Source organism: Antrostomus carolinensis, unplaced genomic scaffold, assembly GCF_000700745.2.
Source record: "Antrostomus carolinensis isolate BGI_N321 unplaced genomic scaffold, ASM70074v2 scaffold3786, whole genome shotgun sequence".
Lineage (NCBI taxonomy): Eukaryota > Metazoa > Chordata > Aves > Caprimulgiformes > Caprimulgidae > Antrostomus > Antrostomus carolinensis.
Window position 1 is genome coordinate 11154 of NW_010322359.1, and position 17798 is coordinate 28951.

Consider the following 17798-nt stretch of genomic DNA (forward strand, 5'->3'; position numbering starts at 1 on the left):
GTTGTATGTAATCCCATCAAACTACTATAGGGCTGTGCCTGTACATGAATTACAAGGAGAAGCTGAGATGACTTTGTTTAGTCTGTTGAAGAAGAGGCTTAGGGATGATCAAATAGCAGCCTACAACTGTTTGAAGAATAAACATCACAGTGTTGGAATTCTTGATGGTGCCAGAGGCTGTAACAAATGACAGTGGTCACATATAGCGGTTTAGGAGATTTAGATCAGACATTAGGAAAAATATCTGTGCTAGAATGATAGCGCAGCCAATTGCCCAGAGATGTGGAATCTTGGTTTGTGGAGATCTTTAGGATTCAGACAGAAAAAGCCATGGCTCACCTGACTAGTGTTAACAGTAGTCCCACTTAGCTTGGGGTATGGGATTAAATGGTCTTCTCACATCTTTTACAACCAACATTTATATGATTTTATCAATTATGTCTTCAAATGATAGTTCATAATATTGATACAGAAACCAAGTATTTTTCAAGCCTGTATTTTTTTAATGGATAACACAATACTCATGCAGACATGTTCATCCTCCTTCTCACTTATGCTCATCTCACAAGCGAGTAAAGAGGAATGCACACCTTAATAGACTGGTGTCATTTACTGTCCTCAGCATCCACAAAGTGCCCTTCATATCCTCATTAAATGTCATGATATACCAACACATCTGTGAATACTGCGGTGTTTATCAGAACAGTCCTACAGCTGTTTATTTGAAAGACTTAGATCCCATTCTTGGAAACGTCAATGTAGTGGAGGTTTCTTTCTTGGTCAACAACAGTGTGAATGAATGCATTGATCTTTAGTTGCAATATAGGTTTAGAAAACTTTTGGTAAATGAGGTTTTGGATTTTAGAAAAATTAATTTCGAGTGATTGAGTCAGGCTGAATGGAGAGAGACAGGAATTTATATGTGAAGGTAAAATAAAACTGGTTTTTAAGTGAAAAGTGAAGACATTGCTGTTTGCATTCCAGTAAATTACAAAAAGAAATTATGAAGAACTGTAGATATTTGTAGGTGAGTAAGAGTCTTGATGAGGAAGTAATGTCAGAAGCTATGTGGAATAAAAGAAAGGATTAGTCCAAAATAAGAGCCACATGACTAGTGCTGGCCTCTTTATGCCTGGCTCCAATCTACAACATATTCTGGATGGATACAGCATGCTGTTTTTCAGAGCACCACCTCTGAAGGCAGTTTGTTTGGTTCAGCTCTTTGGTGAGTGGTGTCAGGTGTTAAAAAAATTTGTCCTTGTAAAGCTCATATGCTACTTTTTAAAGTAAAAATAAGGAAACATTTATGAAAAACTTTTCCTATTTGCTTACCCTACTGAGAATATTTTTACTTTCTGGGGTATGAAAAGTAGAATTTCTTCTTCTCCCCCACCTTGGCTTGAGTTTTCTGTCCTCATAATAAAGTTTTCTATCAAATCCAGATGTAATGGTCAGCGAGATTCAGAGAGTATGTCCTCTTTTTAGCAGTAACTTCTGAAGTCTTATTTTGTTCACTTACTGTATAGGAAAACTTTTGTGTCTGCTCTTTGGACCTCCTCTTCCCAGGCCAATCCTTTCTACAAATGCTACAAAGAAGTGATTTTCTTTATCTTAGCAATTTTTTGCAGTATCAGTATGATTCTAATAAATACTATAGTATATGAGCAGGTGATCTAAAGTGATTACGGTAGAGCAGCTCAAGAAGTTACCAGTACTGATCCTGGGATGTGATAACTGAGTGGTCCTTTTCCTAATTTTTTTTTAAAGTTGCTTAAGCAACAGCTGTTTTCTATTGTTCTGTGCTTCAATTGTAATATTTTTGAGACTGTGATTTTTGTTTTGTTTGTAGTTTTCATTAGTAAAGTGATGCAGATCTGTTTCAACAAGGAAATTTAGATACTACTTTAGTAGTATTAGTAGTAATAGATATACACAGGTCAAATACTTTTAATTATTTATCCATTGTTGTGTAATGAAAAAAAAACTATTAAGTACAGTAAGCTTGCCTAGTGCTCCAGTGTGTGTCAGAAGTAAGATTAAAGAACAAATGAATGCGCGTAGAATTAAACTGTTTGTACTGTAGTAAAATGAACTCTTAGCTCTATGCTTTTTGCACTTTACAGTATTGAAATGTCATAAAATAATCTGTAGCACCTAGTATTCTCGTTTAGTTAAATTCCTTTTTCCTGGAGCTAACCTCTGTGTACCTTCAAAAGACTTAAGAAATTATCTTTGTAAGTTAGTTGTGAAATTCCTCTTGCATAAAGAAATCTGTTCTTACCCAGACTTTGCAGACTGGTTTTTGGACCAATATGCCGAGTGGTCAGCATGGGTTTGTGAATGGGAAATTATGCTTGACTAACCTCATAGCTGGTCATTTTATCATAGAAGGCTCAATAGATGGAAGGGAAAGCAGTGGATGTCGTTTACCTTGACTTTAGCAGGGTTTTTGACACTGTCTTTTGTAACATTCTCATCAACAACGAATGAAGTATGGGTTAGCTAAATAGACAGTGAGGTGGACTGAAAACTGGCTGAAGTGCTGTGCTCAAAAGGTTTGTGCTCAGAGGCAGTGAGACCAGCTGGAGGCCAATCACTAGTGGAGTACCTCAGAGATCAGTGGTCCTGTAGTGTTTAGCTTCTTTTTTAATGTCCTGGGTGATGGGACAGCGTGCAAACTCAGCAAGCTTCAGATGATACAAAACTAGGAGGAATGATTTACACCACATGGGTGTGATGCCTTTCAGATGGACTTGGACAGGTTGGAGAAATGAATGGACAGGAACCCAGCTCGATGAGATGCTAAGCAACCTGCTGTAGTTAACTGTTTTGAACAAGGGGTTGGACTAGAAGATCTTCAGAGGTCTCTCTCAACTTCAACAGTAGCGTGATCCTGTGATCTGAGTTCTGAATGACCCCTTGCCACTCCATTCAAATAAAGGGAGGGAGGATTTCTTTACTATGTTGACTCTAATGTTGGTTTTATAAATCTTGATTACTTACATAACTGTCCAATACTATTTTCTTGGTTTTGCCTGATATAAAATATTTGCAGCCCTGAATTGGTAAAATAATTTATTTCTAAATTTTTAAACTTAAAAAAAAAAGGTTTTTGAACAATTTAAAATTATACTGTACGGTTTGCTTTGTTTTTCAGCCATTCTTACGTGGGCCCAGATTACAGCGTGCAAAAGAACGCTGGAAGACTTTCTCTAGAACAGATCGATACTGTAAGTCCTCTGTGTTTATTGGGTTATATTGTATGTTGATATGTAGCTTTTTAAATTCAAGTACTCTACGTGCAGACAACATATAAAACCTTTGTCTTTTTTTGATTCATATTTGCTTTGTAACTCTTGAGAACTACTTGAATGAAATTGTGATAATGTTTAAAATGGAGCAGAATTAACTGAAAATGCATCTAATCAGGATTCAAACTGGAGCTATAATGAATTGCTTAATTTGCTGCTTAATTTTGTGTACTTTCACAAATGCCTAACATAATTATAAACAGAGTTTAACGAAATTTTCTTATTTAATAATTTTGCAAACCATGATGTTTAGTTTATGATTATTGCATTGCAGTATTAGTTTTTTCAGTGCTCTTTTTTGGACTTTTGATTTACAGAAGGGTTTTTCAAAATAAGGAAGTAAATAAAGTGGATTGTGAACCCCCATCAGTGGTGCAGAGGCAATTAAGAACACATTATCATTCCTTTATCTGAGCTTTAGAAATAGTTTTGTTTTCACTGTCCATCTTAACCGTGACAGTGTTCCTTTGGTAGTGAATTCCATAGTATTACTCAGATGTTAAAAAAAAAAAAAAGTGAAGCCCAAGTAAACGTAAATGTTACTTTTTTTTTTTTTTATGTCTGTGATCTGGCTTTAAAAGAAATAGTATTCTTCAGGGAAAACACCTGCAGATCAGTTGCAGTGGATTTTACTCCTGCTTGTGTTTTTTCCAAAGATGTTTGAAAAAAACCCAACCCCTAAAAACTCTTAACAAAGGTCACCTTGCCCTTCCAGAAGCTAAAATAAGGAAGAAGCAAGAAATATTGTAATGGAACTGTGGATATATTTTTCCAGACAGCAATTAAGCATCTGTTATTCTGTAGCTGAAGACAGTCCCATACTACCACCTGTATTACTGTCTTTTGGATTTTGTTCTTGAGATAGTTATTGGATTTGATGGTTTACACTTTACAGACACACTTGTGTAGTCATCAGTCCCATGGTGCTCTGCACATGCATATCTTTTCTTCCAGCCATTGGCATTTTCAATAATCACAATAAGCATGTATCCTACAAATTAAATGATCAGTAAGTTTTAAACACAGCTTTTTCTCTTGACAGCTTTCTGTGAAATCATTCCCTCTTTGCATGCGCCAGTTGCACAAAGCCCTGCGTGATAACCATCATCTCCGTCACGGAGGCCGTATGCAATACGGACTGTTCTTAAAAGGCATCGGCTTGACTCTGGAACAGGCACTGGAATTTTGGAAAAAAGAATTTATCAGAGGAAAAGTGGATGCAGACAAGGTAATTTAACAAATGAAAAAATATCTAAATATGTGAAGATGTAGTTAATGTGTAATTGTGCTACATATTTGGATGGATGCTTCTTAAAGTAGATAATTGGGCAAAAGACACAGTAATGTCTTTTAAAGGTGGGTTTTTTTTTTTAATCTCTTTGCTTATGATTTTATTTATTTTGCTCCTGAAGCATGTGGGGAAAAAGGCAAGTTGCAAAAAGGCTTTTTAGAGATAAGGAGTAGAAAAATCTTACTTTATCACTAAATCACTAGAAAACAGATGTCCTTTATGAAATACAGGTAATACATGAATAAATTAATTCACCAAGCAGGTAAGTGACCACAAACAGTGCTATGTGAAAGGCAAGGTTAGCCTTTTTTGTTGGTTAATTTAAAAAAAAAAAAATAATAGGACAGCTGTGTGTGAGGTGAGCTTGCCTTAGCAAATTTACAGTCTAAGAATAAAAGAAGAAACTAGAGATGGACCAAGACAGAAGAATATGTTCAAGGACAAAGTGAGAAAATGCTGTTCAGTGCAATGGGCAGTATTGTTGACATATCAGTCTTTGGCCTAACCCTTGCAAATATTTTTGAGAGTATTTTCAGTGAGGAAAGTGTAACATACATGTGATATCTCTTTGAAAGCATGAAAAATGTATGCTAATTTTTGGAGGTTTGTGACCTGCTCCTTACCTTGAACAGCCTAGACAGAATCATACAGGCTTCCTTTCTCATCCGGCTCTGCCTGACCTGTGGTATGTGTTAGAGCAGATGTTTCGGACCTTGTATCGGTTTTGTTTGGACTCTGATCCTTTGCATTTAACATTGTGAGATCTCATCTTTCCACAGTACTATGAAGTATTTGGGAGTGTTTGCTACACTATGTTTTGGTAGCTTAGGTTCTCTGGGACATGGCTTTTTATAGAGATACAGGACAAAAAGTAATACTGGCTACAATGAATCATGACCTCCTAAGATCATGTGTAACAGAAATGGAAGAGCCAGGAAAATCAAATCACTGGATCTATTTCACTGGGATGTACCTTCATTCCAAAGCTTCTTCACTTCTTAACAGAGTAGGAGATGTATTCCTTTGCATATTGATGCAGTATATGGCTGGCAAGTTGTTTGTCCTGTGTTTCATACAGGGCTGGACTAGAGACCTCCTGAGGTCCTTTCCAGCCTGAATTATCATGTGATTCTGCATACAGGTCTGAATATAGGTAGAAGTACATTTTTGTGAGGGCTACCCACTAGAGGGAGACAAGATCATAAAGAATAAACAGATGTAACCTATACATGTAGGTTACATGTATAGGTAAACAGATGTAAATTAGAAATGCTTATCCTATAATGCTTTGTAAGTCTATACAATTATATTGCCCCCTTTATATCAGGTAATGGTGCCTCGTATTTTGGGAACATATTCTGATTAATAAATCAGCAAAGGATCTTTATTCTGTCACATTTTTAATTATAATTCTCTAATTGAATGTCATTTGCTACTTTTATTCTTGAATTATTTAAACTATACAAATCTGCAGCCTAGAGTGACATGTTGAACAGCAAGCCACAATATTTAACATATAAGTGATAAAGATATAAATATAAATGAAATTCCTCTTTACAGATGATCTGATCTTTTTTTAGTTGTACATCAGTAGTACTGTAATGCAAATAGATGCCCAGGCTTGAATTCTCCTCAGATGTATAAAGGCTACTATAGAACTTAAAGAAAATGTTTGCTTTCTTCTAGGATATAAAAAAATGTAATAAAAGTGCAGCATATATTACCTGTAGAATCTTATCCCCCTGAATTCTGTAGAAGTGGAAGAGTATGTCATGGTAACAAAGCATTAATATAGTTAAGCATATTGCCCTTGCTTTCATTGGTTATCAGGGGACTAGACAGTCAAGTTCTTGATTAAATTGTATTTTTGTGTTAAACTTAATCATAAAATGAAACAGAATTCTTTTTTCCTTCCACCAGTGACTGTGAAAATTAGCTTCAGTAGAACCACTCACTATCTGTATTTTTCTTTCATTATTTGGAAATTATCATTTCATATTCCAGTTGTAGTGAGATAGAACTAGTGGGTTTAAAAGATTTTGAGTGAATAACTTTTATTCTGTATTGTCAAAATGACATTCTGTTCATAACTTTATTATATGTTCAATGGCTGTGCTTACCTAGTATAACTGAGCATAAAGAAAGTAAAAATAATTCTGTGATATGTTTCCAAATGTTTTTTGTATTCTACAAAGTTAGCTCTTGAAATTGCTTTAATAGCAGGCTAAAAGTGATTTAATTGTCAGAAGAAACATGAAAATGCATTTTCATTTACGTGACTCATTTCGATTCCCAAACTTACTATTGAATTTACATTAAACCTTTTCTTTAAATGCAATTTTGAAGCAAAAAACAATAATGTGGAATTTTTATAGGAATTTCAAGGCAGTAAGTGGTTCAAGTGCATCCTAGACACATAGACTTGAAGTAAAAAATAATATTTAATTTTAATTTTAACTCCAAATGCTAAAGAAAAGGACTTTGCATTCACTATTTTCAAGTTCTTTTGTGTGGTTTTGGTTTGGGGCTTGTTGTTGGTTTTGATTCTTTGTTTGTTTCCAGTGTAGTCCTTTGTGGCATTTGTCTGAACAGCCAGGTCTATGAAATAGAGAATTTGTGCAAAATTATGAAGTGACTCGACCAAGATGCCAGTTGTTGGGAGCTGAACAGCCTTTGCCAGAGTGATACACTGAAAACCAAGTTAAAAATACCAGTAGTCTGAACTCATGTTAGTTATGCTAAGTTTCCAGAAATCAGCTTTATGGCAGTGAATCAATCATCAGGTTTGATTTCTTCAGGTTGTTTTGTGTACCTAATGATCAAAGCAGTAGGAAAGAGATCTGTAATGGATTCTGGAAGTGGAAGGACTGAGAAAGCAGGCTCACAGGGGTTGCATTTGTATTCCAAGAAGTATCGCGTTTAGGGACATGATTTAATGGTGGACTTGGCAGTGTTGGGTTTACAGTTGGACTCGATGATCTGAAAGGTCTTTTCCAACCTAAATGATTCTGTGGTTCTGTGATCAAACATGAATAACTTTTTGCAGAGTCCTGTTGAATTCTGCTAAGTCATAGGAAGGAGCTGAGATAAGATTTGTCAAATGTAGAGACTATTAGCAGTGTCTGTAAACATATAATCCTGGCCTGTGGCGAGAGGAAAGTCACTAACAGCGCTTTCAGTGTTGCTTCTGTTTAGTGTTGTGGACACAGTCATTCTGGAGAGACTGCAGAGAATTAGCTCATCTAATTAGAAGAAGAGATAGCTGTTTGCTTCCTGTTTAATTAAGCATCGTGAGATCACATCAGAATAGTTTAAAGTTGTTGGCATCAGTTAGTGAATTTTATTAGGATTTACAGTTAAATAGTAGTATGGAATTGCTGTTGTTAAAATAACATGCCATGTTGTAATTATGGACATTAGTGCATGTATTTTACTTTAAAACAGTATTTCCTGACCTTTTAAACCCAAGGTCCTTACTGGTTTATTAGTAAAGTTGAGGCAACTGAAGAGAAAGTATCTTTGGGACATAATTATGTAGATTTAAGAGACTGATGTAGTTTTAATTATGCCCTGTAGCTAATGTAGATGCATATTAAACTCAATCATGCTTCTGTGTATTTCCCTCTGAAACTCTTTTCTCAGGCCTTAAATTACTAATTAGCATATCAGTATATCTTACAGTTATCTAAGCTTACTGAATATTGGTAAGAATCTGTTTCACTATTTGTCATTTTATATTTTAACTTTTTTTTTTCATAAGACAGTATTTTTGTTTCAGAAACTTTGTTTTTAAACAAACCTTAGAATTAAAAACCCCTAATTTTTGTGTAATAGATTTGAAATTTTAAAGCAGTATTTCTTAAATGAAATGGAGCTGGTATAAAACTATTATTTTTCACCATGTTTTTGTTTCATGGATGTTATGCAAACAGACCACAACTGGTGATGATGTACTAGAAAACGTAAAATAATTTTAGACTATGATATACTTTGAGGTTATTGTGTGGGCACATAAATGTTCTAGGAATCACAGTAATAAGTGCTATCGTAAAAATATGTCCTCTTTCACTCCAAATACAATCTCTTTCAGTTGCTACCAGATTTCTCAATTATATTCTGTTAAAATGAATTCTCCAGTCTTTGTTGTAAAACCAAAGTTACGGTGACGTTTTCCTGTGATTATTCACTTTAAGGTCCTTTAATTTGTTCAGCCCTTTTTTTAACCTGTTAAAAATGGATCTCCCTTACTTTTTGATTTTCAGTTTTTGTCCTCTGACTTATATTTTAAGGGAAAACTTTGGATGGTCTTTCAGTGTGTGGTATGTCTTAGGGACAGGGAAGAGCTCTATCTATGTAATCTCTCTTTCAGGACATTAATTACAGTGCCGGCATAATTTTAGTGATGGTTTTTAACTCTACTAGTTACCATAAAAAGAAATAGGATAGCTTTTCATAGTTGTTACATACAAGGCACTGAAATCTCTATTTAGTAGTCTAGTGTATGATCAGGTTAGTGATAAGGTTCTTGCACTGACAAGAATAAAAGCAATAAATATCTTTCCTGTACTAAAACTAATTTAGATCAGAATGTGCTCTCTTATGACTTGTTTTATTCCCAGCAACACACATTTTCTTTCCATACTGTAGTATCTTTTTAGAATTGTGCGTATAAAAATGGATATTAAAGCCAGACCCTTAATTTTCTAAGATCCCTTTTGTAGTCTTGAAGCACTTGTCAGATTTGCACTTCATTATCGCTGTAGAAAAACTATGTACTTGTCAGGAGAAGTTTGGTTTATTAGCCATCACAGCAGCAGCAAGTAAGTCAGTCCATGACATGTTAAGAAAAGTGATAGATGGATTTGCCTATCAGGTTGCCAAATTTCGAAGTTCAGTGGTTGTGAAGTATCTGACTGTCACTAAGTATGGCTTTAGCAGGTTCTGTAAAATACCTTCTTAACCATACAGCTCTCTCTTCATAGCCATCTGCTGAAATATACTTGCTGTATGTTGCCACACACACCACCAGTAAGGCATTTTAGGTCTTTGGCTATTTACCCCTAGTTCTGAGAGAGAGGTTAACTGTTGTTGAGATGCAAATCTCTTCATCTGTATCTTTTTATTACCTTCCAGGACAAACTGAATGACATAGCAGGTCTCTTCCATTTGTGTTCCTGTGCCTTTTGAACAGAAAAGTTTTGATAGAATAGTTTATTAATCTTGATAGAATTGTTTGAAAGAATGTTTTAAAATTATTTTATTAAATGTTCAGATTTCCTGGAGTCGTTTACACTGAATTCCAAAATGAAACCCAGAATCCTGTATACTTTGTCTTGTCTTTTCATAATGTCCATGTAATTGTTGTAAAATCTTATAATTGCCTTATTCCACGTGTTTATATTCAGCCAGTAAATTGTGGCGATATTTCACATTCAGTCATCCAGAAAAGCAGCATGTTGTATCAGATGTGCACTCTGCTGATATACCACATAGGCACAATGTACATAAAAATGTATTTTCGTTTCCAGAATTGATTGAACATTCTGCCGCATGTCTTTGAAATCTATTGAATCTCATGAATAAAGACAGGACAGCTCTTTTATACAATGTTTGTGCTATGCACAATTTATGTTTCAGAAATTTAATATATTGATTTCAGAAAGTTAAATTGTTATGATAGGGTTTAAGTATTTCAACATCATAGAGGTTACTATTTCTTGAAAGAAGGTTAAGTTCTGATTTTATATTGAAAAGTACAATGCTGTTTAGCTGTGAAACTGAATTCTGCATAATGTGGTGTGCTCTGAGCTTTTCCTGTTCCTTATGTCCCTCTTCAGTTTGCTTACACAAGGAGAAAAATAAAAATGTCCCTCAGTTATCTTTCCCCCGCTGTTGTGCATGGGGGAACAGAAGCCAGTGGTCTTTATGGCGAGTTTTGTTGTTTAAATTATTTTTTTTTCCTAATTAATCTACTTAATGCATTTGAGTTTAGGGCATGAGAATGTGGGCAATACCAGTGAAACTCTTAGGAATTTTTTTTTTTTTTTTTTTTTTTTTTTTGTAAAACCAGAAAGATTGTGGAGTTTTTTAGATTAATTACAGCAGCTGGGCTCTTTCTTGTATTTTGTTACCAGAGTTATTTCCCTGTTTTTAGAACCTTAGAGCAAGCACTAAAAAATGGGGTGTATGTTATTTTTCCTGAGAGTTTAGAGCAGTCAGGCAGTAGAGCTTCTTTATTTTTCTGACTGCATTTTCTCTGCAGTCAAGTAATTTTTAATTAATGATTAATTAACAGAAATGTGGGTTTTTTTTTTTTTTAAAGATGGGAAAATAGGTCTTGTGTGTTTTAAAACAAGCTTTTTTTCTGTCATTGAATGCAGAAAGACTCTAGTCATACTTGCAGTCTAGAGTTCAAATGTGTCTTGATTGAGTGCACTCTGTGCATAAGATAGAATATAAAAGGATCTTTGTATGCAAGCAGTTCTCATGATAGCAAGGGCTAATATCTGTTTTTCTGCATTTCTGTTTCCTTTGATAGTCATCTTAAAATGTGATTTTTGTCTTTTATTGTGCTGTTATAAAGAAAAAAAATCTGTTTTACTAGCAGAGTTTTTAAAGAGAAAATGCCAGGGTTCTTGAGCCAAACTGTGCTGTTTGGAGAGCTCTAATAACTAGTTTACTCTGTGTTCAGAAAGGTTGACAAACATCAAATCTCTGTGTATGGTTTTGTTTTTTTAATGCCTTGTTTTTGTCATTCTTTTATGACCGCGTCAAAAAAGTTGTGTTTGTCTTTCAAGAGTAGACATAAGGAATACTTACCAATCTGAGGAAACTTATTCATTTCTCAGCCTCCTTGTAGTTTTGTTTTAAGAATTATTTTATTTTTTTCCAATGATCAATTTATCCAGAGACTTAATGTAATTTTTTTATCTGTGCTTATACTGGGGATTTACTGGTTATCTTGAGACATTGTGAGTGGAGACTTAATGCCCTTCTGTTCTGACACTAATCCTCATCCAAGAGGTTTAGCCATATTGCAGTAAAAAGCAAGTTTTTTGCCACAGTTGTATCACATTTTGATAACTTTGTCACTTGCGTTGGTTGAAGGGATAATCTCCAGCCCAAATCACTGGATCTCTTTGAGTGATGCTGCTTCTGCAAATCTGAGGTTTAGGGTAAAATTGAATCTCTTGAACTTTACTGTATCTCATTGCAGACTAGGTGGGATAGTCAGTCATAGCTTTCTAATGAATGAGGACTGCTTTGCTGGTGGACTGTTATAACCTGAGGGTAACATCAATTTACCACTTGATCTCATGATCAATGAAGAAGGCCTGCCTTTGGTTTTTTTTTTTAATTTACGTTGCTTCTTACATGCCTTTTGTCATCTAATGCTGAACTTGGCTTCAGGTGTCATTCTGATCAGGGTGTAGATTGAGAAATAACAATCTGTAAAGGATTCCTAAGGGTGCTTGCAAGGGGATAGAGTAATAAATTAATGTCAAGTTGAGGAGCTTGGTAAGGTGAACTCCCTATGCAAGGTACATGGTTTTAAAAGGGAAGAACACTTCTGTGGCTTAAGTAGTTCAAAAGGTGTGCAAAACCTTCCAGTCTCTGCTTCAAAGATTATATATATAGGGAATGCTGCATCATTCAACCAGCTTGTAAAATAGAAGCAATTCAGTGAGCTTATAGTGTCTTCCACTGTGTGAGGAGATGGTTGGTCTTTGGAAACAATGCATAGACAGAGAACTTCAGCCGTTGTGGTGAACTTGCTCAGATCTTCTGACTCTCTGGGAGTTGTACTAAGAACAACTGGAATATTGGATAATGAGCCAGACTTCCTTGGATTAATTCCAGTATTACTGAAATTATTATTAATTATTATTTATTAATTATTTATTAATTAGTAATTATGACTAGAATGACAGAGCCTGCTATGCCAGACTGTTAAGGTAAATAATAACAATTGGACATATTAACCCATTGAACTGTTTTGCATGAAGCAGAAGATATCCCAAGTATCTAGGGTACAGGCTGGAGCCAAGCATAGTGGCTCTCCTCTAAATCTTTTCCGAAGTCCATTTGGCTGCCACTTTGGCCTATTGCAGTCTGGTCTGCTGAATGCCTCTGTCTTCAGATCCATGGCTCTAAGATATTACAACGGGCTAGTGAGAATAAACCCTCTGTCCACCTGCAGTCTAAGCCTCATGTCCCAGTCCTGCATTTTGTTGCTGGTTGGTCTTGTAACCAAAGTCCAGTTGGATACATTTCAGGATTCTTCATGAAATGACATCATGTCTCCATGCTGACATCAGCTTTCTTTCCTATTTCTTCCCTATATGTTTAGGTTGTTATTATACATGCTGACCTAAGTTGCAGTATATGCTACCGTATAATAGATCATGAGCTACATGAGACTGCAAAATGCATTACATGTTCACTGTGCTCAAATAAAACTATAGAACATTCTATGAGGGCACTCTGGAGTATTGATAGAGCTTAGATAAATAGTAAGAATTTAGGTTTTGGACTTTGCAGGGGTCCTTGGCCAGTCTTCATCCATCTTCTCTGAAAACCTGTGATACATGCTGCAGTGGTATACATATAAATATGGATTTCTCCAAATTATAATATGGTCTTAATTTATTTTCTCCTTAGTATAAAAATAGTCTTTACACTGGGATCCTAAGATGCCATTATTATCAACAGACATCTAGCCTATGCAGTCAATGGTGTCTAGAGAATGATTTTTTTAATGAGCCTCTAGGTGACTATGTTAGGGTAAATTGAATTGCTCCTCAGACTCCTCTGATTCCATTGACCTCCACTGACAATAATAGGAGACGTCTGGATTTAGATGTCTGGAGCTGAATCTTATTCCTATAGATGCACGGTTAGTTACTGTTCTATTTCTGTTTAACTTCCTTAGTAGTTTTGTTTTTTTTTATTTGTAGCACATGTTAAATTTCTGTCTACTTTGCAATCTGTCAACACTCTTACATCTCTTTCACCAATAATGCTTTTTGTGTTCTCCTTTGCCCTTAAATGTTTTGGGGACTCTTATTCTCTGTCTGCCACTTCTGATTAAATTAATAGCGCCATTAATTTACTACTTACCTTCTGCTGAAAGATACACTTCCAAATTAAATCAGTTAACTGCTCTGAATATTGAAATTTGAGAAAAACTGATTGAAAAACATCAGCAGAAAAATCTGAAAGATGTTGGTATGCTTGCAGTTCATGGAGTACCAGAAGTGCAGTGTGGGGTTTTTTCCTAACTGAATGAAATTCCTTGGTTTAGAAATTGATTATTGGAGCTTTTTTCTTTTTTCATCTTATAGTAAACTTTCTAAATGAGTGTTTTATGGAGTAAATATTTAGTGAAGGATTCGAGATTGTTCTGTGATATTAGAAAGACTTTTCTTAAGAGTTCCTTAAAACTGTAGTGAATGGTCTGCAGAAATGTTGAAAATAAAACATATTTTTTAATGTAATCAGGTTTATTGAGTGTTCATTTGTTATTTGAAGGAAAGTACCGATTTATTTTTATAGATACTTAAGCACAGTACCTCTTATAGTGCTGTCAAATATGGACACTTTAATTCAGCTGTTTTAATTCTTGTTTTAAATAAGATTTAATATTTTATTCTATTTATAAACATAGCAACAGGAATTCTCATCACCTATCAGTGTTAACTACCATCTAAAATACTTATTTTGTTGTTATAATTTCCAATTTCCTTGTAATTCTTGATTATAATTCATAAACATCACTATTTCTTTGTGTAGTTGTTTCATTTGAAATGACAAGGAATTACACCTCTGTACTGAGTAACACTCTGAACTGCCAGCATGAAACGTTCAATATTTTCAATATGATTGTGTATTAATTTATTAGCAGAATTCTGATGTGGGTGAAATTATCACCCACAAACTGATTTTTTTCCTTAAAATGACTGTTCTTTCTCTCAGATTTTTTCCTTTTTTGGTAGTATTAAAGATATTAGAGAAAATGACTATTAGTGGAGTACTACATGAAATGACTTAGGCATTGTAATTCCATAAAGAATTAGGAGATGGATGCAGTGTAGTATTGGAAGGATTTATTTCTTTCAGATATAGCTATCTTTTTATCCAAGAAAAGTGCTACGTATAGGTGATCTTATGCCAAGAAGATAGGACATTATGCTAAGGGAATCGGATCATGTTCTGTTGAAATAATCTTTAAACAAAACCTGCTAATTAAATGTCTGTAATCACAGACATTTCAGTTTACCAGAGGTAGAAATTAATCAAGTATTGTAATAAAAATCACTTAGTATTTTTTGTTCCTGCTCTTACTGGTGAGCATTAAAATGAAGTCACAATTTTACATGCTTTTAATTGTTGTTTAAAGTAGTTTTTAAAGTAGCGTTTACTTTTGACCTCCACAAGCTGTTACACCCATGGAAACTTTATTTAGTGGCAGTCTACAAAAGAACAGTCTTCCCTGTGCCAGTTTCTTGTTCAGAGGCTTCAGTTTGAAAGCAGCTCCTTCATTGTGAGCTCCAAACAATCAAATCTGAATTGAAATGTTTCTTCTTTGACCCTATGTTTTGAAATGCATCTTCTAGATCCAATTTTTTCAATTTAATGTACATCAAACAAATAAACAAACAAAAGTATTGGTAACTTAGATACAGAAAGAAATATTGCAGCGTCATGAAGTGGCTGATAAAATATTTCATAGATGACCAAGCATATGCCTAAAAAATTACGTTATAGGAGAGGGCTTTAGGTTATGTTGTGCAGATAACTTGATGCAGTGTCTTAATGCAGAAGGTAGCCTGCTGTGGTTTATTTTATACTTTTCCTGGTTCAAAATCTTGGTCCCTGTAAATGTGTGGAGAAATAGTGTACATAAATTGTATGTTATGCTAAGTTGTATTAAGGCAAGCTTAGACTACTGTAAATAAAAGCTTGCGTTATCATATTTTTGCATGCATGGTCTGGGGTAGCCCAAAAACTAGTTCATTGGCCATGCAGTTTACATTTGGGTGGGTGATTTACAAGGAGTTAGATGAAAACTTTTCTGATTTCCTTGTGGCAGATGAAGCTGTATCTAGGGCAGAGCAGTTCTTGCCTCATGTGGTTTGGAAAAACTGAAATGGGAGGGGAGGAGGTTTTTTTGTACATGATGTAAATTGGTCGGTAATGACTGCTGCACAATATGTTAGAATTTTCCAGCTCAGTTTTAACTGATGTCTCTGATCTGGACCTTTTAAGGTAGAAATCATGCTACAGATTGAGAATTCAGGGTAAATTGCAACTTTTTGTTGTTGGCAGCTGGAGAAGCATTTATTTGTGCTCCTAAATGACAACCATGCTTGGGAAAATATAGCCTTAAGTTGAGGTTATTTTAAGAGTGAGCTTAAAAAAAAAAAAAAAAAAAAAAAAAAATTACTTGGAAAAAGATGTCCCAGTGAAACAGTGTCAACAGTAATGATTTGAGTCTAGGAAATGGATGAAAAAGTGAACCAATTATTTCAGAAGGTATACAAGTGTGTGTGATGAATTTATGAATTTGAAGCTGTGATCCATACAGGCTCAACAGTTTTAGACAGGAAATTACCCAAAGGCTGTTTAAAAAAAAAAAAAAGTGTTAAACCATTACTTCTTTGAATTTTGCAGAGTTGGAACTAATCTGGTGGTCAGCCAAGAAGCTAGACAAAATTACTGCAGTCGTTTTGCTTAGTTGGTAGACTTTAAATAAATAAATCTCCCAGTACTGTAAGGAGTAGGTGCATAAAAACTTACACGAGTGTATAAAAGTAGTTAAACTGAAACATGGAAGTTTTGCAGTAGTGTGAACCTGAGCACACAGGGCTTGGAAGACCTTTCAGCAAATTATTTTCCATCCTAATATGCATGCTGAATTAATAACAAAAAATATGGAGGACCTAGTTCTATTTCCAGATACTAATCTGCAAATATGACAAGTGATATAAGCAAAGTAACTCTCTGTGATGAAGTTCCTTATTCTGCAGTGGCTGGAATGCCTTGGGAATGTTGTTTGTAATTGTTCTCGTTTGAAATTGCATTCAGTTGTATTGAATTGATAATGATGAGGCACACATGACCCATCCTTCCCTGCCTTGTTAAATTAAAGCTTTTCTTCAAAGGTGAGTGTATACCTGCCAAATGGTCCATTTGATGTACGTTCTCATTCCATATCCAAAGGTCTTGTGTGCATTTATGTGATCAGAAGTTATTGAAAATAACATTTCCTTAAATTCCTGTCATTTAGTAATCTGCTATTAGGCTATACCGTTTGTAAATTTATAGCTTATATTTTTTTTAAATACCATTTTATTTTTATTTTAGATAATTATAAATTTAATATAGTATTATAGTATTATAATATTAATCTAGTTATGTTATTAATTTAATTTATATTACTTTTATTATATAATTTATATACTTTTATTATATCAATGTTATATAAATACACATATGAAGTTTATTAATTTTTATTGTTAATACCTTTAAATATATTTTTTAAAATACCCTACTTATACTTCAACATATAACCTGGGAAGGCTGTCTAATACAGTATGTATTAGTCATACAGTTACAAGGCAGATTAATCTGCATTAGTCTGATACTCATGTGAATATATCACATAAAGGAAACTGTAAGTTCCTTGCTACAGTACATTCATCTACACCCAGTGAGCTGTCCTGCAGCCTCCTTGAGTCTGGCTTTGGGCTACTGGTTTAGTCCCACTAATCAGTGCTAAGAGCTTAGTTTCTTACAGGGAGAAGTAGTCTAAGAAAGCCTTGGTGTCACTTGTTCCAGGATACCCAGGATCATCACTAGTACATTCAGTACCATACACTGGACACCTCGCTTCATTACAACAAATACTGATTTATAAAAGCTCAGAGCTACCCACTTGTCACCAGCAGTGCACTTCAGACCCCGCATCACGTGCATCCTACAGCCATGCCTGGAAGAAGAAGTCCTCAAAAAACTTCTTATCTTCAGGGATCAAGTTAAAGCTCAGACAGCTGATTTGCACTCTTTAAAAACTAAAATACACAGTACTGCTAATCCCAAGATTTGAGCATGCCAGCACCAAAGTGACAGATTTTGATAGAGATGGTGTTAAAGGGTTGTCTTTGCCTCAGCTTCTTGGCTTCAGTGTGAACCAG

At 34.8% G+C, this 17798-nt stretch overlaps 1 protein-coding gene across 1 annotated transcript in view; it reads left to right on the forward strand.

Annotated features, from left to right (window-relative positions):
- The window catches only part of PRIM2 (DNA primase subunit 2), a gene marked incomplete at its 5' end in the record, with an annotated part of 40320 nt that overhangs the window by 2615 nt on the left and 19907 nt on the right, over positions 1–17798 (forward strand). Inside the window, 2 exons of the mRNA XM_029085497.1 lie at positions 3158–3230; positions 4354–4539. Of these exons, the coding sequence (XP_028941330.1) occupies positions 3158–3230; positions 4354–4539 (259 nt within the window). The remainder of the gene's footprint in view (positions 1–3157; positions 3231–4353; positions 4540–17798) is intronic.